We start from the raw sequence: 17,246 nt of genomic DNA on the forward strand, positions 1-17,246 counted from the left end.
CATCAGACCCTATTCAACACATCACCTCAAACCTCTCCTCTTGGGTCCTCACCTCCTTTACCTAGAAAACTCCTACTCAACCTTAAACGCCCATCTCCAATAACCTCTCATCTCATTGGCCATTCCCAGGCCGGAGCTGCTCCCTTTCCTATGTCCCTTTCATTATAGATGGATCCGTTTCCTTTTTTTAATAATTTATTTTTATGTATATGGGTATTTTGCCTGTATATATGTCTGAACACTGTGTGCATGCAGTGCCTCTGGAGGCTAGACAAGGTTGTCAGGTCCCCTGATACTGGAGTTTAAGACAACTGTGAGTGGCCACGTGGGTGCTAGGAAGCAAACCCAGGTCTTCTGGAAAAGCAGCCAGTGCTCTTAGACACTGATATGTCTCAAGCCCCTGGTTCTACCTTCTGGCTGCAATGCTGGCCTCTCCCATTGAGTGCTTTGAAGTTGTTTGTAATACATACACACACACACACACACACACACACACACACACACACACACACGCACCCTGAGCCTCCAGAACACCAACCCCACCCTTAAGCCCAGCATCAATCACAGTTCACATTCTGGAGACACTGAGCAATGGTTCCTAAGTGCAGTAGATGCTCTGGGTGCTGCTCTGATTAGACCGTGTACACATCCCTCGGTCTGGAGGGCATCCTCCCAGCCCGGCATGCAGTAAACCACAACTCAGGACAAGTCAGAGACCATCTGACCTGTGTGCATATTGTGGGCTTGCCTTGCTCCCTGTAGACCTCACATCCTCTAACCAAGCCCTGTGCAGGCTAGCCTCATAGTATAATCAGAAGACTTCCCAAGCCTGGCTTTGGGGGTCCCCCCCTCAGTCTCCTGAGCTGGACCAGGTGGAGGAACAAGCCTGAAGCTGCACAGCTGGGACCCACTCCCGCAGCCTCCCTCATCTCCGCACCCCCCCCACACCCCCTCAGGAGTAAGCAGCAATTCACATCCTCACTTGGGAAAGCCAGTTGTCCCTGAAGGGGACGAGACAGATAAGGCCACCTGGCATTCACTACCAGGAACATTTATTCAGTATGCATGCACTGCCCTGAATAAGGCACGCCTATGGTGAGGCTAAGGCAGATGGCTTCCAAGAGGACAAAGAGGACCCAGGAAGGGAGTGAGTGTCCCCTATAATTCCCAAGTGCCCTACCTATGTAAGTGTGCGTATGTGTGTGTGTGTGTGTGTGTGTGTGCGCACATGCGCGTGCATGTTGGCATGTGTGAGTGTGGGTCTGTGCATGCCACAGCACACATGTGGAGGTCAGAAGACAACCAACCACAAGTGTAAGCCCTCACCTTCCACCTTGCTTGAGACAGAGACAGTATCTCTTTCCGGTGTTCACCACCGGAAAGGCCAGGCTAGCTGACCAGCAAGCTTCTGGAATCTTCTAGATCACAGGAATCACAGACATGTACTACCATGTCAGCTTTTACACAGATTCTCGGGAGCTGGACTCCGATGGAAAACACTCTCCCCACTGGGCCATCTCCCCAGCCCTAAGATGTCATCTATTAAACAGCTCTGAGTGCTCAGTATCATGGACTCTCCAGGACCTCAGTCCCCTTGGGTCAGTTCGCCCTGCCTGACTCGGATTTCCTCTACAGAACTGCACTGCTCTGACAGGATGGAGCTTAGCCAGAGCCTTCTCGGATGTCTCTTACTGACGCCCATGGGGGCCTCCCACAAACGCTGGTCCTTACCTGTTACTCGGATCACGCTGCCTAATCGTCCCCACCCCACCCCTGTACCTCTGCTTCCCTTCCCAACACTGCCTCCTGCCACCATACGGGCCTAGCTCTCCTCTGTGGCCTCCAGTGATCCTTTGGGAGCCCAGCTCTGGCCATGCGACTCCCCTCCTAAGGGGGCCACACACACACACACACACACACACACTATTATAACTGCACTGTCCCGCTCTGCTCTCCCCTTCCCATCAGAAAGTTAAACATACAGCAAGACTGCCATGGTTCCAGAGCTGAACCGGTAATGGGTGTGACTTCCAGCTCTGCCACCATCTTGCTGTATGCTCTCAGCCAAGGAACCTGAACTGCTCTGAGCTTCAACGTCTTTAACTGGAAGTGAAGGGTCACGCCTACCACGTGTCTCCATAGCAGGAATAGGGCTATGGACTGTCTGGAGCATGATAAAAGGGGGGGGGCTGTACCCCTCCTCATCACTCAGTCAGACAGACATTTTATTCTCTCGATGTTTTCTGTTCCCCTCTTGCAGAACTCCCTTCCCTCTGCCAAGTACACGGTAAATGTGGCTTCTTCCAAGAAGCCCTCCTAGACTGGCTACACAAGAATTTGAGAGTGATGACCCCCTCTCTCTGTGGCCTCATTCTTAGATCAAATCTTACACTAGCTGTCAGTCTCCTGCTCCCACAGCTCCCATGACACCATCAGTCCTCCGTGTCCTGTGGCACCCAGAAAGCCAGGTTCAAGAAGATCATCCAGTAACAGGGAAATAAGGAAATAGGCCAGATCATCCTAGGGTCCCTCCACCCCAGTCACCAGGGACTGCCCTCTGCCTCTAGTCCATAACTGCAGATACCTGCCATACTTGCTCCCTAAATCCTGGACGGTTCAGCATCCAAGACCTCTATGTCACGAATGTGCTAAGGACAGCCACAACAATCACCCTTTCCTGTGACTTCCAAAGCAACTGTCCTCCCCAGGGGTCTCTGTGCCCTTCCTCACACTGGCCCTAGAGCCCTCCACTGTGCTCTTCCATGCCTTCCTGACTCCAGCAGTGCATGCAAATTTCAGGGGTGCAGAGAGAGAAGCAGCTCTTGTAAACTTCAGGCTCTCCTCTGCAGTCCGGTGTATCTAGCCCCTAAAACACCAAGAGCCAGGATGCCAGATTCCCTTAGGAATTCCCTTCCTATCAGCCTACCAACCTGGCCTTCCACCTGAGTTTGATCCCTGTTGCTTCCTCATGTGGCCATATCCTCCAAGAAAGCCAGGACCACCGCTGACTCTGCCCACCTCCTCCACAATGTCCCACTTCTTGCTCCCACCAAGCCACCGGCTAACAGGATGAAGTTCCCAAGCAAGGCATGCATCTTGTTGGGACAGCAGTCAGAGCCCTGGCCCTGTCTCCCTTCACAGCCAGCAGCTCTCCTCCTTTTAGCTCCTTCCTCCACGTGATATTTCACACTTGCCGCCCTTGCGCAGGCTGTTCCCTAGGCTAACAAGGCCCTTCCTCAGGCTTCCACCGAGTGCCAACGGATGACTGTGGTGGCTGGCTCTGAAAGAGCGAGGACGGGAAGTCGCCCTTTTACAGGTCTCTTCTTGTTGGGAGCAATCCTGTTGGTGCCTGTTGTCCTGCTGAAACAGGGCACAACTTCTCCCCAGTACCGTCAAATGCCCTGAGAAAGCAAACGTCACACGAGCCCCAGACTTTCACACAAACCCACCCGGTGCTAATTTCTCTTTCTGACAAATGGCGAAGCCGGAGAGCAGCAGGCTGAAGTGTAATGCCGCAGCTTTGTTTTCTCGGAGCTTGTTGCCTTTGTTATCGTCTATTTCAGATAAGTGATAACTCTTTCCATTTATGATACTAAGTCTCCTTTTAATATATTAAATTTAAAAGGCAATTCAACTTAAGGAGAAATTTCACAGGCTAGTGAATTCCTATTCATTCCTCAAAACCCACCTCAGTCACCTCCTTCCCGCTCCTTCACAGTTCAATCCCCCACTCTCCCTCCTCGCCCTCTGTGACACGCAGAACACTACACTATGATAACACACCAAGTGTTTATTGTCCAGCACTGCAGTTTAGACATGGCTTCAGTGTGGGTCCCAAGGATTCCTATATAGGAATTTAATCCCCATGGTGAGATATGAAGAGAGTAGAAATTTGGGGTCAGGTATGTTGACCTAATCCTGTAATCCTGGGGAGATGAAAGCAGGAGGATCAGAAGTTCAAAGTCAGCCCCAGCTACATTGAGAGTCTGAGGCCAGCCTGGGCTACATGAGACCCTGATTTAAAAAAAAAAAAAAAAAAAAAAAAAAAACGACAAAAAAATGGTGCTTAGGAATGTAACTAAGTTGGTAGAGTACTTTCCCAGCATGCATGAAGCCCTGACTTCAATCCCCGGCAGTGCATAAAACTGGACATAGTAAGGCCAAAGCTCAGGCAACAGAGGCAGGAAGACTGGAAGTTCAAGGTCTTGATCAGCTACTTAGCAAGTTTGAAGCCAGCCTGGTATATTAGAAAGAGTGGGGAGGAGAGAAGGAGGAGGAAGAGGAGGAGGAGGAGGAGAAGGAGGAGAGGAAGAGGAAGAGGAAGAAACTTGGATATAGGAAGAAGCTAGGGGGTGGGGCATGGTGACATGACTTTAATCCCAGCAGACAGCCTGGTCTACAGAGCAAGTTCCAGAACAGCCAGGGCTATATACTGAGAAAGGAAGGAAAGAAAGGAAAGGAAAGGAAAGGAAAGGAAAGGAAAGGAAAGGAAAGGAAAGGAAAAGGAAAAGGAAAAGGAAAAGGAAAAGGAAAAGGAAAAGGAAAAGGAAAAGGAAAGGGAAAGGGAAAGGGAAAGGGAAAAGGAAAAGGAAAAGGAAAAGGAAAAGGAAAAGGAAAAGGAAAAGGAAAAGGAAAAGGAAAAGGAAAAGGAAAAGGAAAAGGAAAAGGAAAAAAGGAAAGGAAAGGAAAGGAAAGACGCATGTACACATGGTCTCTCTTGCCGTGTGATAGATACTATACACCACCTAGGAACATTGCCAGCAAGGAGGTCATCACCAGACACAGGCCCTTGACTTTGGAGCAGAATCATGAGGCAAAGTCAGCCTCTTTTCTTGAGAACATACCCAGGCTGTGGTACTGTGATGTTGCTAACAGGAAAGCTGCTTAACATGGTTGGGTACCACAGTGAGCCCTCAGAGTACTGCAGGGCCCAGCTCTCCTGGCCTCTCTTCAGGGATGACAAGATAGCTGTGAAGTCGTTTGTCCTCGGTCACATGGCTCAGGGCTGAGTGACTTCAGCCTATGGCCCTGACTATCCCTGTATACCAGCAGTCACTCGGAGATTCAAGAGTACTGAAAGTGTCCCTCACTCTCCCCTGGTCTCACTCAGAGCTGGACCAAGGTTTGGGAAGAACTCCGAAGATAAAGACACAGTAATGTGTCTGAGGGGGACTGGCAGGCCATGCTGAGAGGCCTGAAAATTCTATACTGACAGGACCCCAGGGAACACTGTGGGCTAAGTCTCTCCCACTTTGCAGAGAGAGAGAGAGGAACTGCCTCCTTACCATGGGGCCTTGGGGAAGTAGATGAGGCACCATTTCCTGCCATCAGAAGGTTGACCAACACAGAAGACCTGGGCTTGAGCCAGAGGGAGAAAACTTACTCTCAGGCCCAGGTGGGGCTGTTCTTCCTAGCAGCTACAGGGTGGTAGCATACATGTCTATGAGGCTTAGAAGAATAGGAGGGTTCTGGTCACCCAGGGTGAAAGGCATCCCTAGGAAGGAAAAAGCCCTAGCAGGGGCAGAAAGCAGGGGCTCTAAGGTCAACGAGGGGCGTCAGTGGGCAGGCAGGAGGGAGATGGAGTGGAGGTGGTAGAGTAGACAGCTGTGCCCAGGAGAGGGTCCCAAGTACACCAGGATAGGGTGCTCTGGTAGAGCTATGGGCTCATGCACTGAGTTGGGAGTGTGACACACAGAGATCTTGGGTCCCTGAGGCATTCCAGGAGAGACTGGCAACTTATCCAAGTGACACGGTGGCAGGGGCAGCCTCCCCCGATGGCTATGCCTCAGACATGGAGGGCAGATGAAGGGGAGAGGAGACTGAGAACATCTGGCCCTTGAGAGAAAGGGCCCTGAGGGGAAGAGAGTCGGGAAGCAAAGAAGAGAGGAAGCCGGCCTGGAAAGGGAGCTCTCCAGGTATCACGAGACACAGCCATTTCTGTGCACAGTGCCCCCTAGCTCAGGGGGATTAGTGGGCAGGGGCCGGACCCATCCTCAGTGCTGCAGTGGGCACCACTTCTGTGACTCACCTCCCAGCTCTGGCCTCAGCCAGCCTCTGTGCCAGTCTTCTGAGAGCTCCTTCCTGCCTGCCTTCTCTTTCTTCCTCTCCCCACACTTAACAGATTGCGGCAGCAAGATGGCACAAATTTATGGCTCAACTCACCAAAAATAACAAGAGATCTATCAAAGGCAGTTTGCGTGAAATTAACAGGCGCCTGTACCCTCTTGTCAAACGCACTCAGCTCTGAGGAGGGCCAAGGCACCCCACTGCCCCTGGCCTCCTTATCGTCTGGTATCATCCTGGGTCCATCCTGCTTTGTCTTCTGCTGACTTCTCTCAAGGATGCCCCAAAGTGGGTGAACCTAGCTCCCTGACCTGCCCCAGTTCCTGGCAAAGGATCCCTTCCTGCTTGTCCCCACCCCCCACAAACCTTGCCCTCTGTCTGGTAGCTCGGTGCCAGCCTATTCTTTATTCTAGGGTGTGGCACGGAGAGTGGTGTGGAGGAAGCCCAAGGTCTTGGTGAGAAGAGCAGTGTGTTCTGGGCCCTGTCAATGCCTCTGGCCAACAGATACACCCTACCCTGATACATGAAATGAACTGAGTCAGGTACCCGCCGTCTCTCACATCAGAAAGGCTGGGCAGGAGGGAGGAGGTGGCAGAGCCTCCTGCCTGCTTGGGGGAGAGGAAGGGGTTGTGCCAGCCAGTTCTGGATGCCAGTGTGCTGGGTAGGTTCAGCTTGCTTATGTCAGCTGATACCACATCCCTCGTACCAGCTCCCAACAGGAGTCCTCCCTACAGAGCATCCACAAGAAGGAGTGCTAGACTGAAAGGGGGCAGCATAAAGGTCATGCCTGAAGATGGCCAGGCCCTTTAGCTCAGTGATCTCTGCTCCAAGAACCACAAGAACAACCAGCCACCCAACCACCATCTGTCTCACACTCAAGGGCCCTCCTGCAGGCTCTGACAATAGTACTCTTCCGGTCACCGGCCCTCTCTGACTCCTGAAGATGCTCTAGCTACCAACCAGATCCCGCTTCCGGCTTCAACCAACCCCAGCTGGCTGCTTCTGGCTCTGCGCTCCACATGGCAGCCTGCCCAGCCAGTGCCCATCCAGGAGGGCAAAGCTTGCTCCATCTACTCAAAACCACTGGGGCTGGTGGACCTCGGGGAAAGCCAAACAAAAGAACTTGCCCTTAGCTGAGCAGAATAGGGGAGGTCCTACAGAGAGACAGTACTGGCGGCCACTGAGGAAGAGCCATAAACCTCCTGATATACGCCTGGCGCTCTCCGCTGATGTTCGACAAAGAAGCGAAATTCAATTTCTTCCTGCAGGCACTAAATCCCAGGCCAGCCTCCAGGGCCCGTAACCTGCCCACGGCCTGGCTGTCATATGGACGGCTTCATCGACCGTGGTTAGAGGCCAAGCTGGCTTGGGAGAGAGGCCACAGCAAGGCCACTGGGTGCTCACTGTGCACACTGTGGGCATGATGCCAGATGTTTCATGGGGGAGGGCAAAAAATTCCCCCTGCATTGGGAGAGGCCAGTGCCATAACTCCCCTTCAGACTAATTCAGGGACACCTCCCAGTTTCAGAGAAACCGTGTCCTTTGTTAATGACACAAATTCTCAAAGACAGCACCCAGCTCCTGCCTGGGCTCTAGTCTTCAAAACAGGAAGAGGGAAAGGTTCTGCCCTCTTCTAGTCCCTCCGGTGCCCTCACGTGAGCCTCCTTGACTCTTTGTAAACACGCGACGAGACCTAAATGCATCCCCTCTCCGGGGTAGGCCAGCATTTGGGGAAACTGAGGCCCAGAGAAGCAAAGGGCCTCCCAATCCATGGGCCAGCTCCCAGAACCTGCTCTCTCTCCCATCTATCTCTGGTGTCTCATCCCGCTGGCCCCTAAGTCGGTTCTTTGGCTCAGCATGGTCACCAAGCATGGAGGGTCCAGCTGGCGGGTGAGAGCTGGGACTAGAAGCTACAGGAAGCGGGTCAGTGGAAGGTGGCCATGACTGTGAAGCCGGGGTGGGTGTGGGAGCAGGCAGGCGCAAGGACTCGAAGAGCTTTTGCCCAGTCAGCAAGAAGTGCCAGCAGCTGGCAGCCTGGGTCCCAGAAGACATGGGCCCAGTGGGGGAGATGGGACGCTGGGAGCTGAGCCAGCCTAGGCCTCAGCGGCATCCTCAGAGCTCAGGCCTCTCCACCCAGGCACACTCTCCCTCACCCCCTTCTGCCCTGACCCTGGGGTCCTGCCAAAAGTCATTGACCTGTGTGGGCAGGAATCCATCTCAGCGCCCTGTCTACTGCAGCTTCCAGGCAAATCTGTCAGCTCACAGCGCCAGGGTCTGCCACGGCCACTCGCTCCAGCTTTGGGCTTCAGTGCCCTTTAGCTCCATCTGCCTGAGATGCCCTCCTGGCTCCTGGGCTCTGTCTCCTTCCCACCTGTTCTGCAGGTCTGTGCTCCCACACCCTTCTCTTCAGGAAGCTCCACTGGCCATTGAAAGGTCCCCTGCCCAGATATCGACCTCACTCTGAACTCCCTCATCTGCATCCCGCTCAAGTGAGATCTGATTTTGATGACCTTTCCATCCGGACAAGGCTGAGCGCAGAGGCGACATCTGTGAATGACTCTGCAAATGGCAGGGACCGGCCAGGATGGACACCAGCACACACCGGCAATCCCCTTGATGCCCCGCCCCCATCTGGCCTCGCTCAGACTCACCATATCTCATCTCGGTGGTGAACAGGTCATTGCTGCTCCCCGAGTGCAAGTCAGCCTCAGCAGGAGGGGCTGGGCCCCCAGGCACCAGGGCATTGGACAGGGTGTGGGCAACCGGAGGCCCCGGAGATGTGGTGGTGGCGGGGTTGGCCCCTGCCTCCCCAGGACAGCTACACCCTGGCTGTGCAAAGCCACAAGCCCTGCCTGCAGCCCGGCCACACTCCTCACTCCAGCGGCAGAGCACGCCGCAGGTGAACTGGCTGGAGTTGTTGTTGTTGATCAGCAAGACCTCCACAAAACGGAAGGCCAGGGCAGCAGGCGCTAGCAGACGAGGGGCCTCAGAGGGCTCAGCCGACAGGCACAGCTGCACAAAGTTCTTGTCGAAGTGCAGAAAGGTAAAGGGGCCTGAGCCACCACACAACTCCAACCCCGATGCTGCCGCTGCCGCCTCCTCTTCCTCCTCCTCCGGCTGTCCCACCTCCGACTCAGTCCGGGCTGTGGCTTCCTCTGGACCAGGCCGCAGGCAGGTAAAGTTGACCAGGTAGTGGTCCAGGGGCAGCAGGCGTGGGGCAAAGTGTGTGCAAACCTGCTCCTGCCGGTTGAAGCGCAGGTAGAGGGAGTACTTGGTGGGGTCTGGGTTCTCCAGGGTCCAGGAGCAGCCCGAGGCAATGGTGGGAAAGAGGTCCTGCAGCGAGAAGGCCCCGTAGAGCACGCCCGAGGCCAGGGCAGAGCAGGCACTGGGGGCAGGGTCGAAGGCCGTGGCCAGGCGCAGGGACAGAATCACAGACAGTAAGAGGGGACAGGCTGGGGTCATCCTATGTCCCTTGCCCTGTGGGGGGGAAAAAAACAGAAGTCAATGGGACTCTAGGTCAGACAGCAAGTGCTCTGGGGCTTCAGTGACCAGTCGAAAGTAGTGGAACCTGTGGTTGTGACCATGCTCTTTTAAGTCACTTGGGCCTGTCTGTGACCTTACACCAGGCAGATGACCTCTCTCTGACTTGGTTTTTCTTCCTGTAAAATAGCTGGAGCTATCTCATGGTATCCTATAAAATTTACCTTTCTCATCTCTCCTACAAGGACAAAATGAGATAACTTAGAGGAAAGTTTCAGGAGGAGGCTTGGATGCTGGTGTTTTCTGGGAATCTTAGTTATCAATACCATGTACAGCTCCTCCTGCTCAGCATGCCGGCCAGAGGTGTCTGGGCCTGACATACACATCGAGTGCCGTCCCTACACCCCTTGATCCTCCAAAGACACCGCTCTCAGTCACAGCGTGTCGTGATCAGCCATGAGGAGTGCCGTGTGTAATCCAGCAGCCAAAGTGGCGGTGTTTGACAACCATTTGCTTTTTTATAAATCAGCGAGATTCAAGGTTATTCCCGGAACAATGTTCTCACTCTCTCCCTTCACTGAGCAAGAAAGGAAGGGGTGGAGTCACTGCCAGGTGCCAGGAACTGTGCCCAACCCAGCAGTTGCCTGTGGAAGACAGGATATTGCCAATGTGAATGCCATGGGTACCGCTGCTGTGGGAACGAGGAGGGAGGTACCAGGCTTCGGCCCAGCTCAGCTAGCCACTTGCTGGGTGGGTGAGCCTCATGAACCTTGATTTTCTGATCTACAAAATGGGCACAGTCATTCCCACCAAAGCCTGTCTTCTCCACAGGATTAGCTTCCAAGGCCGGGAAAAGGGCCTGCGGCTCGCTCTTATTGTGTTCTCTCAAAGTCTGAAGAGTGAAGGCCAGTTTCTTGACTTCCTTCCCTCAAAGTGCTATGCTCAGCTGATCAGCCAGCAAGAGCAAACTCACTCCAGGCAGGGCACATAAGACCCAAGACCCACCCTGCAAGGCAAGGCAGAAGGCTGCAGCTACCTTCCCATCCATCAGACCACCAGGGAAACACTGACCACTCCCACCCAGCCTTTATCCCACTGCCTCAAAACAGCCTGGTGCAAATCTAGATCTGCCTCACTTCCTTCCAGTCCAGTTCTAACATGGCCACACAGCCTCCATCCTCTCTGCCACCACAAAGCCCACGGGACTGCACGGATCCTTAAGATTCAGCGCTTCCATGTTAGAGAAGAATACAAGGCCACCTGCCCAAGATCACATGAAAGTGAACTAGTTAGAATTGTAATTCAGGACCTCAGGCCAGGCCCACAATCAGCCCCCCCATCCCCCACCCCCTCGACCCCCATCCCCTACCCCCACCCCAGGACTTCTTGCTTGTGCTCTCCCTTAGCTTGTTGCTTGGGATTTGGGCCAAGTGGACAAGTGACACGCTGCAGGACAGCCCACAGGTGTGGCTAGGTTTTCCTAAGATACAGCTGTCCCCTAGGGACAAATTTCCCCAGGACTGTTCTAAATAGTTCCAGGAGCAGGGGACAGAAATTAGAGCCCTAGTAGTCCAAGCCCGCTGCAGCGTGCACAGAGTTCTAAATGCTACTTTCCCACATGGGGCACCTCTGAGCCAGGCCTGAGCCCCGTCATAGACATGCACTGTCCTTCCCCAACCATCCCGGAAAGGAAGGAGGCCAGGCAGCACTAGGCTCACTCACTCAAGAGGAGCTGCCCTACCTTCCTCCAAAGACCAACAGAAGCCAGAACAGGCTGTCTCTGCCCTACTCTCCTCTGCAAAGCTGAAAAAGATGCCGGAGCCCTGGCCTTCCCTCCTGCAATCATGCCTGTCCCAAAGTGTTCAGCCCACCCAGGCTGCTGCACCCAGGCTGCTGCCGAAACCAGCCAAGCTGGCAGAGGGTGATGAGTGACAACCAATCCCCCCTGCTGCCCCCAATTATTTTTAAGCAGGCTGCAAAATTCAGGCCATGGCTGCAGCTCAGCAGAGGGGAGGTGGGGGCTCATTATAACTGACCTCCCCTCCCCCACCTAGAGCAAGGCAGGGAACCTCTTTCCGTGTACATACACCTCAACAGACCTGGGCTTCAACAGGCTTGGGCCCAGAGACATATACATACGCAAAAGCATGCATGCACAGATGGATAGAGAGAGAAAGAGAGAGAGAGAGAGAGAGAGAGAGATACACACATATATATGCATTTACAGTGTTCTCCATATGAAGAGGCACACATGCATGCAGATCTGTGACAAGCACAGCATTATGACCTCATATATACATGGGTGTGCACACACCACACTAAACACAATGAAGTCAGACCACCACATACATGCAGAGATGCATCTATTCCCATGTGTAGACACACACATGTGCTTGGCCCTGTGACTCTGTCTATGACAAGCTAACTGGGTTGGGCTGTCCTTGTGGGAGACTACCCATTGCTCCCTCCCCGTGTCTTTAAAGCTGGGGCATCACAGAGCCCTGGTCCCATCTCCTGGACCTCTGCTGCTCCCAGCCCATCAAGAAACGCTAAATCCAAACTGGTCCTTGCCAAGGTCTGGCTTCTCCAGAAAGGAGCCACCTGCACACACTGGCCCGTTCCCACATCCACTTAGTCTCCTTCAGACACCTCATCCCAGTCCAGGATTTTACCCCGCCCTCAGGGTATAGCCTTCATTGCTTCATAGCTCCTGCTTCAAAGAGAGACTGAGAGAAGGTATTTTACCTTCCTACCCTTCACAGTAAGATAAAGACTCAACTGGAGCTGGAATCACAGCCATGGCCTTACTCGACATCTTCCTGAAATGTGCGGTGGTGGCCTGTCCTCCTAGAGACATTGACCCAGAGCCCATATCCAAGAAAAAGACTTGGAAGACCCCAAGTGATTACTACCCCATGCATAACTACCCGGACCTCAGTTTCCCTCTCTGGGGAATACAATGTCATCACTACCCTTGGAATGGCACATGCCTTCTCCATCAGCCTCCCTAACACATAGCCTGACTCACCACAAACCTATGAGCTCTCTGTTCGTGGTCTCTTAGAACTGGGCTGACACTCCCCTCGCCTAAGGTCCAGGTTCTTGTACCAGGGATTGCCCTTTGGGTTAATCCAAGAGTAGCTTTGCCACCTCAGAGTCGAAGAAGACCACAGACCCTCCCAAGGTACAAGTTCTAGAAAGTAGAGAGGCCAAAGTCAGCTCTAAGGCAGAACTTCCTGGGTCTAATAAGGTTGGTGGAGATGGTCAAAAGGCTTCAGGACTTTCCTTAACTGAGATGGGAGAGGAGCTGCCTAGAGTAACCTTTCTCAGGAACACAGACCTCAGTCAAGCACCCCCAGAATTCCCGGGAGTTCCTCTCTGTCTAGGTTCAGAGAGAATGGGGATCCTGGAAGACCCCACAGACCTGCCCAGCCTCAGGCTTCCATTCTGCACCAAAGAAGGATCCTAAGGCAGCTGGAGTAGAAGGTGAAGAGCAGAGGGGGTGGGGCACCTCCGAGCCCGCTATCCGGAGTGTCCCCTGGATCAGATCGACTCTTGTCTAGAGGGAGACCAGATGTAAGCTTGGACACTGGGCAGGGAGTGGAAAGCCCTGGCCTTGGGCGGGGGAGGGGCGACTAGCGGGGAAGGGGGCGCGGCGACGCGCACATCCGTCGCGTTTATCCACCTGGCAGCTCCAATTCACGCGCCCGTCACTCATCCTCAGCTTCATCGGTGCCTGCCACGGGGCCTCCGGGTCTCCCGCCCGTGCTTCGAGCTGGGGGCAGGGTGCTCGGGGACCCCTTTCCAAGAGCTCTGGCACCCAGGGAGGCGCACACCCTCCATCCAGCCTCTCGAGCTAGGGGGCGGGACCGAAGGAGCGGGCGACCCGGGCGAGGCCTTCCCGGACCGAGGACAGAGAGGGTTGCTCCGGAGGCCTGCGGCAGACACCGAGAGAAAGGCTGGCCGAGCCGACTGGGATGAGGGGCGGCCCCCGGGGGCGGGGGCGTGCGGGTGGCAGGGGAGGGGGCGGTGACTCAGCCGCCCTCCGCCCGCCTCCCCGGAACTTTGCAGCAGCTGGAGCGGTTGCTACAGGAACCGAAAGCTTTTGTTCCCCAGTGTCAGGGCTGCCCCGGCGGGAGGATAGCTCAGAGGCTGCCACTCCCCGCTAGAACCCCAGTCTAGCCGCACCGCCAGAAGACGAATAACCGACCAGAGAGCATCACGGGTTCGTGGCTCTTTCCTCCTTCTACCAGCCCTTCACTGAAGCACTCACGTCAGTGTTAGGCTCCTCCAAACTCCACAGCTCTCAGGCCAGGTTGCCCCTAACTCTGACCTGCAGCGCTAAGAAACCTGGAAAGTTCCTGACAATATCTGATCTCCAATGGTTGGGAAGAAGGAAAGGCTCTGTATGTCAGAGTGACTGGTTTTCCATGCGGGCCACCTCTAACGGACTGCCTACTTTTGGGCACCTTGACTCGCGTCTCTATACTGATTCCGCTCCCCTGGCCTGTATACTTTAATCTAGACCTCAGAGCCCTTGGCTTGGCCTTCACTGTTGCCCCTGTGGTCAGGGAGGATCCAGATGTTGCAGAACCAGGGAAAAAGAGTCAAAAACTAACAGTCACAGGCTTCCTGGACCCCTTGGGGGCTAGAGGGGTGAAGGTACTTTCTGTCTTTATTATTCTGAAGGTTAAAGTGAAGAAAATAGAACTCCTTTTATGTTCCTCCTTGGACTCGGCAGTCGGCAGGGACCTGACCTTGGCTTTGATGGGCAGCAGCAAAAGGCATCATCATGAGTATTGATGGGTGTCAGACACTTCACAGTGCAATCTGATTCCATTTCCCAACAACTACATGGGGCAGTGGCCACTGACCCATTTTATAGAGGGTCAACTGAGGCTCAGGAAGGTTACTTAGATAGTGTGGCCAGATCACCCGCTCAAAGGCTGAGTCTCAGCTACTTACCTTCAAAGGCTGAGGGTTGGGAGGGAGGGAGGGAGGCGAGCTGAGACTAACTAGAACCTCCCTTTGTGTTACAGAAATACCCACCACTGACACACACCCTAAACGAGACCTGCCCCTTTCTGAAGAGAAAGAGGGGAGGAGACAGGACAAGGTAGTGAGGAGGGAGGCAGAAGAGGAAGAACCGAGAGGAAGAACAACCTCTGTCAGTCTTGGTTCCTGCCCTCCCCCAAAACATCACCAGGGTGTCTCTGCTGAACCCCACTCTTCAGGTGTCTGCTCTGTCCCTGGGTCAGGTGGGTTTGTTCATAGCCTTCTCTATGCCCAAACCAGAAGGAGTCCCTCTCTTGTAAGGCTGTAATGGGGGGGGCAGAAACTCCCAAGGGATACCTACTCAAGCCCAAGAAGCAACCAGACCATTCCAAAAAGCAGGTTCAGTCGAGCTGTGCCTGGTACTCAAAGGGTTCCTGACTTGCTGTTGGGATGAGCCGTCCCTCGTCCCTTGTACACCATCCCTCCTCAAAGCACATAGCCTTACAACCAGGAGTGTTTGGGCACCTGGCCTCACCCACCAACCTCATCTCCCCAGGGACTTCCCAGCGTCAGTCCCGCAGACACCTAGACACCTAACGAACGCTTGGGTTGCGGAAACCCAGGGTTGTCCGCGCGAGAAGGGGCGGTGGGTCTCGGGCTGCGGGCAGGGGGCGCCAGAGGACGCCCAGGGGCCGGGCAGGCAGCTGGCAAGGCGGGCAGGCGGGCGGCATCTCTCGGTCCGGGCGCCCCTCCCCCCGCGGGCAACAGACTGGTCGCCCGTTCTGCACTAGCCGTGGCGCGGAGGATTTCCCGCGGCTGTGCCCTCGGACCCAGCCGACTGCAGGAGTGGCCGCCAACTTCACAGCCTCCAGTCCCCCAAATCATGCCAGCCCCCGGGGGTGCAGGAGAGTGCGTCTGGTGCCTGGCTCTGAGACCGGTGGTGGGAGGATAAGGATGCGGGGGGAGGGGGGCGGGTGTCCGGCCAAAGACGAACGCGGGAGTCGGATGCGGGTTCGATGGAGATCTCGGCCTGGGGAAAGGGGCTTGGAGGAGCAAGGGGGACACGGCCCCAATTCCAGGCTGAGGGGGAGGGGACTTGCATCAGAGATTGGAAAGGGAAGGCGGGACTCTGGGCAGATATGGGGGAAGGGGCACTCGGGGCAGAAATAGAGGGGAAGCATGGTCGCCGTGCAGGCGCGGGGGAGGGCACTAGCAGACACAGTTGGGGACCGAAACGACTCCAGGCAGAGTGGAGGAGAGGTCCAGAGTCCCGCGGCCAGACTAGGAGGGGAGATGGGGGAGGGGGGACAGTCGAGCTGCAGGTTGGAGAGGGGGTTCAAATCAAGACCGGGGGCGCACTGCTGGGATCTTGGCCGAGACAGGGCAAGACTCGCGACAGCGGTGTGGCAGTCTGGGTCAGGATTCTAAAGGTGGGGGACTTTGACATAGACGGCAAGGGGTCGGTCCAGGCTGGGGGAGGGGGTAGCAAAGGGGTTCGCGGGAGACTAAGGGGGCTTCGGCCCGGGCCTCGGGAGTCCCTCTTAAGACGGGGGTTGGGTGAGCGCTGGACAGACTCTGTTCGGGCCGGAGGAGAATTAAGCAAGACCGGCTCACGGAGCACCCCGAGTGCGGGCACTCGGGACCGCGCGCGAGGGTTCGGTGCGGGGCCGGCCGGGGTCTGGGGCCGAGCACTCACCTGGGCGCCGTCAGCAGCAGGAGCGGGGGCCGGCGCTGGTGGAGGCGGCCGCGGGGCGCAAGTTTGCCATCCCTAAGGCGGGGGCCGGGCTGGGCGCAGGGCAGCTCGCCGCAGCCACGCCGAGGCCCGAGGCTCCCGCTCCGCCGAGCGGCGGGTGCAGAGCAAGCACCGCGGAGCTGCACGGGGCGGGCGGGCGGGCGCCGGGCCGGGCGCGGGCTCCTGCCGCCGCCGCCGCCGCCGCCTCCTCGCCGCGCCGCCCCCCGCTCCCCGCCCCGAGCACCGCCCGCGCCGCGCGCCGCCTCCTATTCGCGGGTGGCGGCCGCAGCCCCAGCCTCTGATCGCCGGTGCCGCATCCTCCTCTCTGCCTCCCAGCGCCGCCGCTGCCACCGAACCGGATTCCTCCGGCCGCTCCGGCCGCTGCCCGCAGCGCGCGCCGGGCCGAGTGACGGCCGAGGCGGGACGCGGCGCCTGCGCGGGCCGGGCCCGGGAGGGGGCGCGCGCCGGGCCGGGCGCGAGGAGCCGCGGGAGAAGGGGCGGGGGGGCGGGGGCGACGCGCGCCGCCTCCTGTTAAAGGGGGAGCAGCGCCAGCCGAGCCAAGCGCGCCCTCCCCCTCCCCACCCTGGGCCCCAGGCGCCGGCGCGGGAGAAGCCCAGGGTAAGCCCCCACCCCGCCTGTGACCGCCTGGACTGCAGAGTGAGCCTCCCAGTGATACCCCTCCAGCGAAACCCCAGGCCAGTGGCGTCTAGCGCAGCCAGGGTCTCCCGAGCTGTGGAGGCTAAAGCGTTTTCTCCCCCTCCCCAGTATGCAGTGCATATTGCATTGCGTGTCCCTGTGCATGCAGGTGACACTCGGAGCACTGAACTTTACATATGCATACAGGTGCCCTGCGTGTGCACTGCAATATAGCCTGGCTGGGTGCATGCAAATGCTGCACATATGCATTGACATGCGCTCAGGTCCTGAATGCATGCTGCTTTTTCCATGTGCCTTAAGAATTATGTGTAGAAGCTCA

At 56.2% G+C, this 17,246-nt stretch overlaps 1 protein-coding gene across 7 annotated transcripts in view; it reads right to left on the reverse strand.

The window, feature by feature from the left end:
- The window catches only part of Adgrb2 (adhesion G protein-coupled receptor B2), a 37,343-nt gene extending 20,925 nt beyond the window's left edge, over positions 1-16,418 (reverse strand). For 3 of the 7 annotated variants that reach the window (XM_085838919.1, XM_021159273.2, XM_029476571.2), the window contains exons 1-2: positions 16,235-16,417; positions 8,715-9,540 (exon numbers count right to left, since the gene is read on the reverse strand). In XM_085838919.1, the coding sequence (XP_085695045.1) occupies positions 8,715-9,525 (811 nt within the window). In that variant the 5' untranslated portion in view covers positions 9,526-9,540; positions 16,235-16,417. Of the gene's footprint in view, positions 1-8,714; positions 9,541-16,234 lie in introns of those variants that run through there. The other 4 variants (XM_021159275.3, XM_029476570.2, XM_029476572.2 and 1 more) reach the window with 3 other exon arrangements.
- Positions 16,419-17,246: the final 828 nt, after the last annotated feature.

Source organism: Mus caroli, unplaced genomic scaffold, assembly GCF_978045245.1.
Source record: "Mus caroli unplaced genomic scaffold, Mus_caroli_1 scaffold_6, whole genome shotgun sequence".
Classification (NCBI taxonomy): Eukaryota; Metazoa; Chordata; class Mammalia; order Rodentia; family Muridae; genus Mus; species Mus caroli.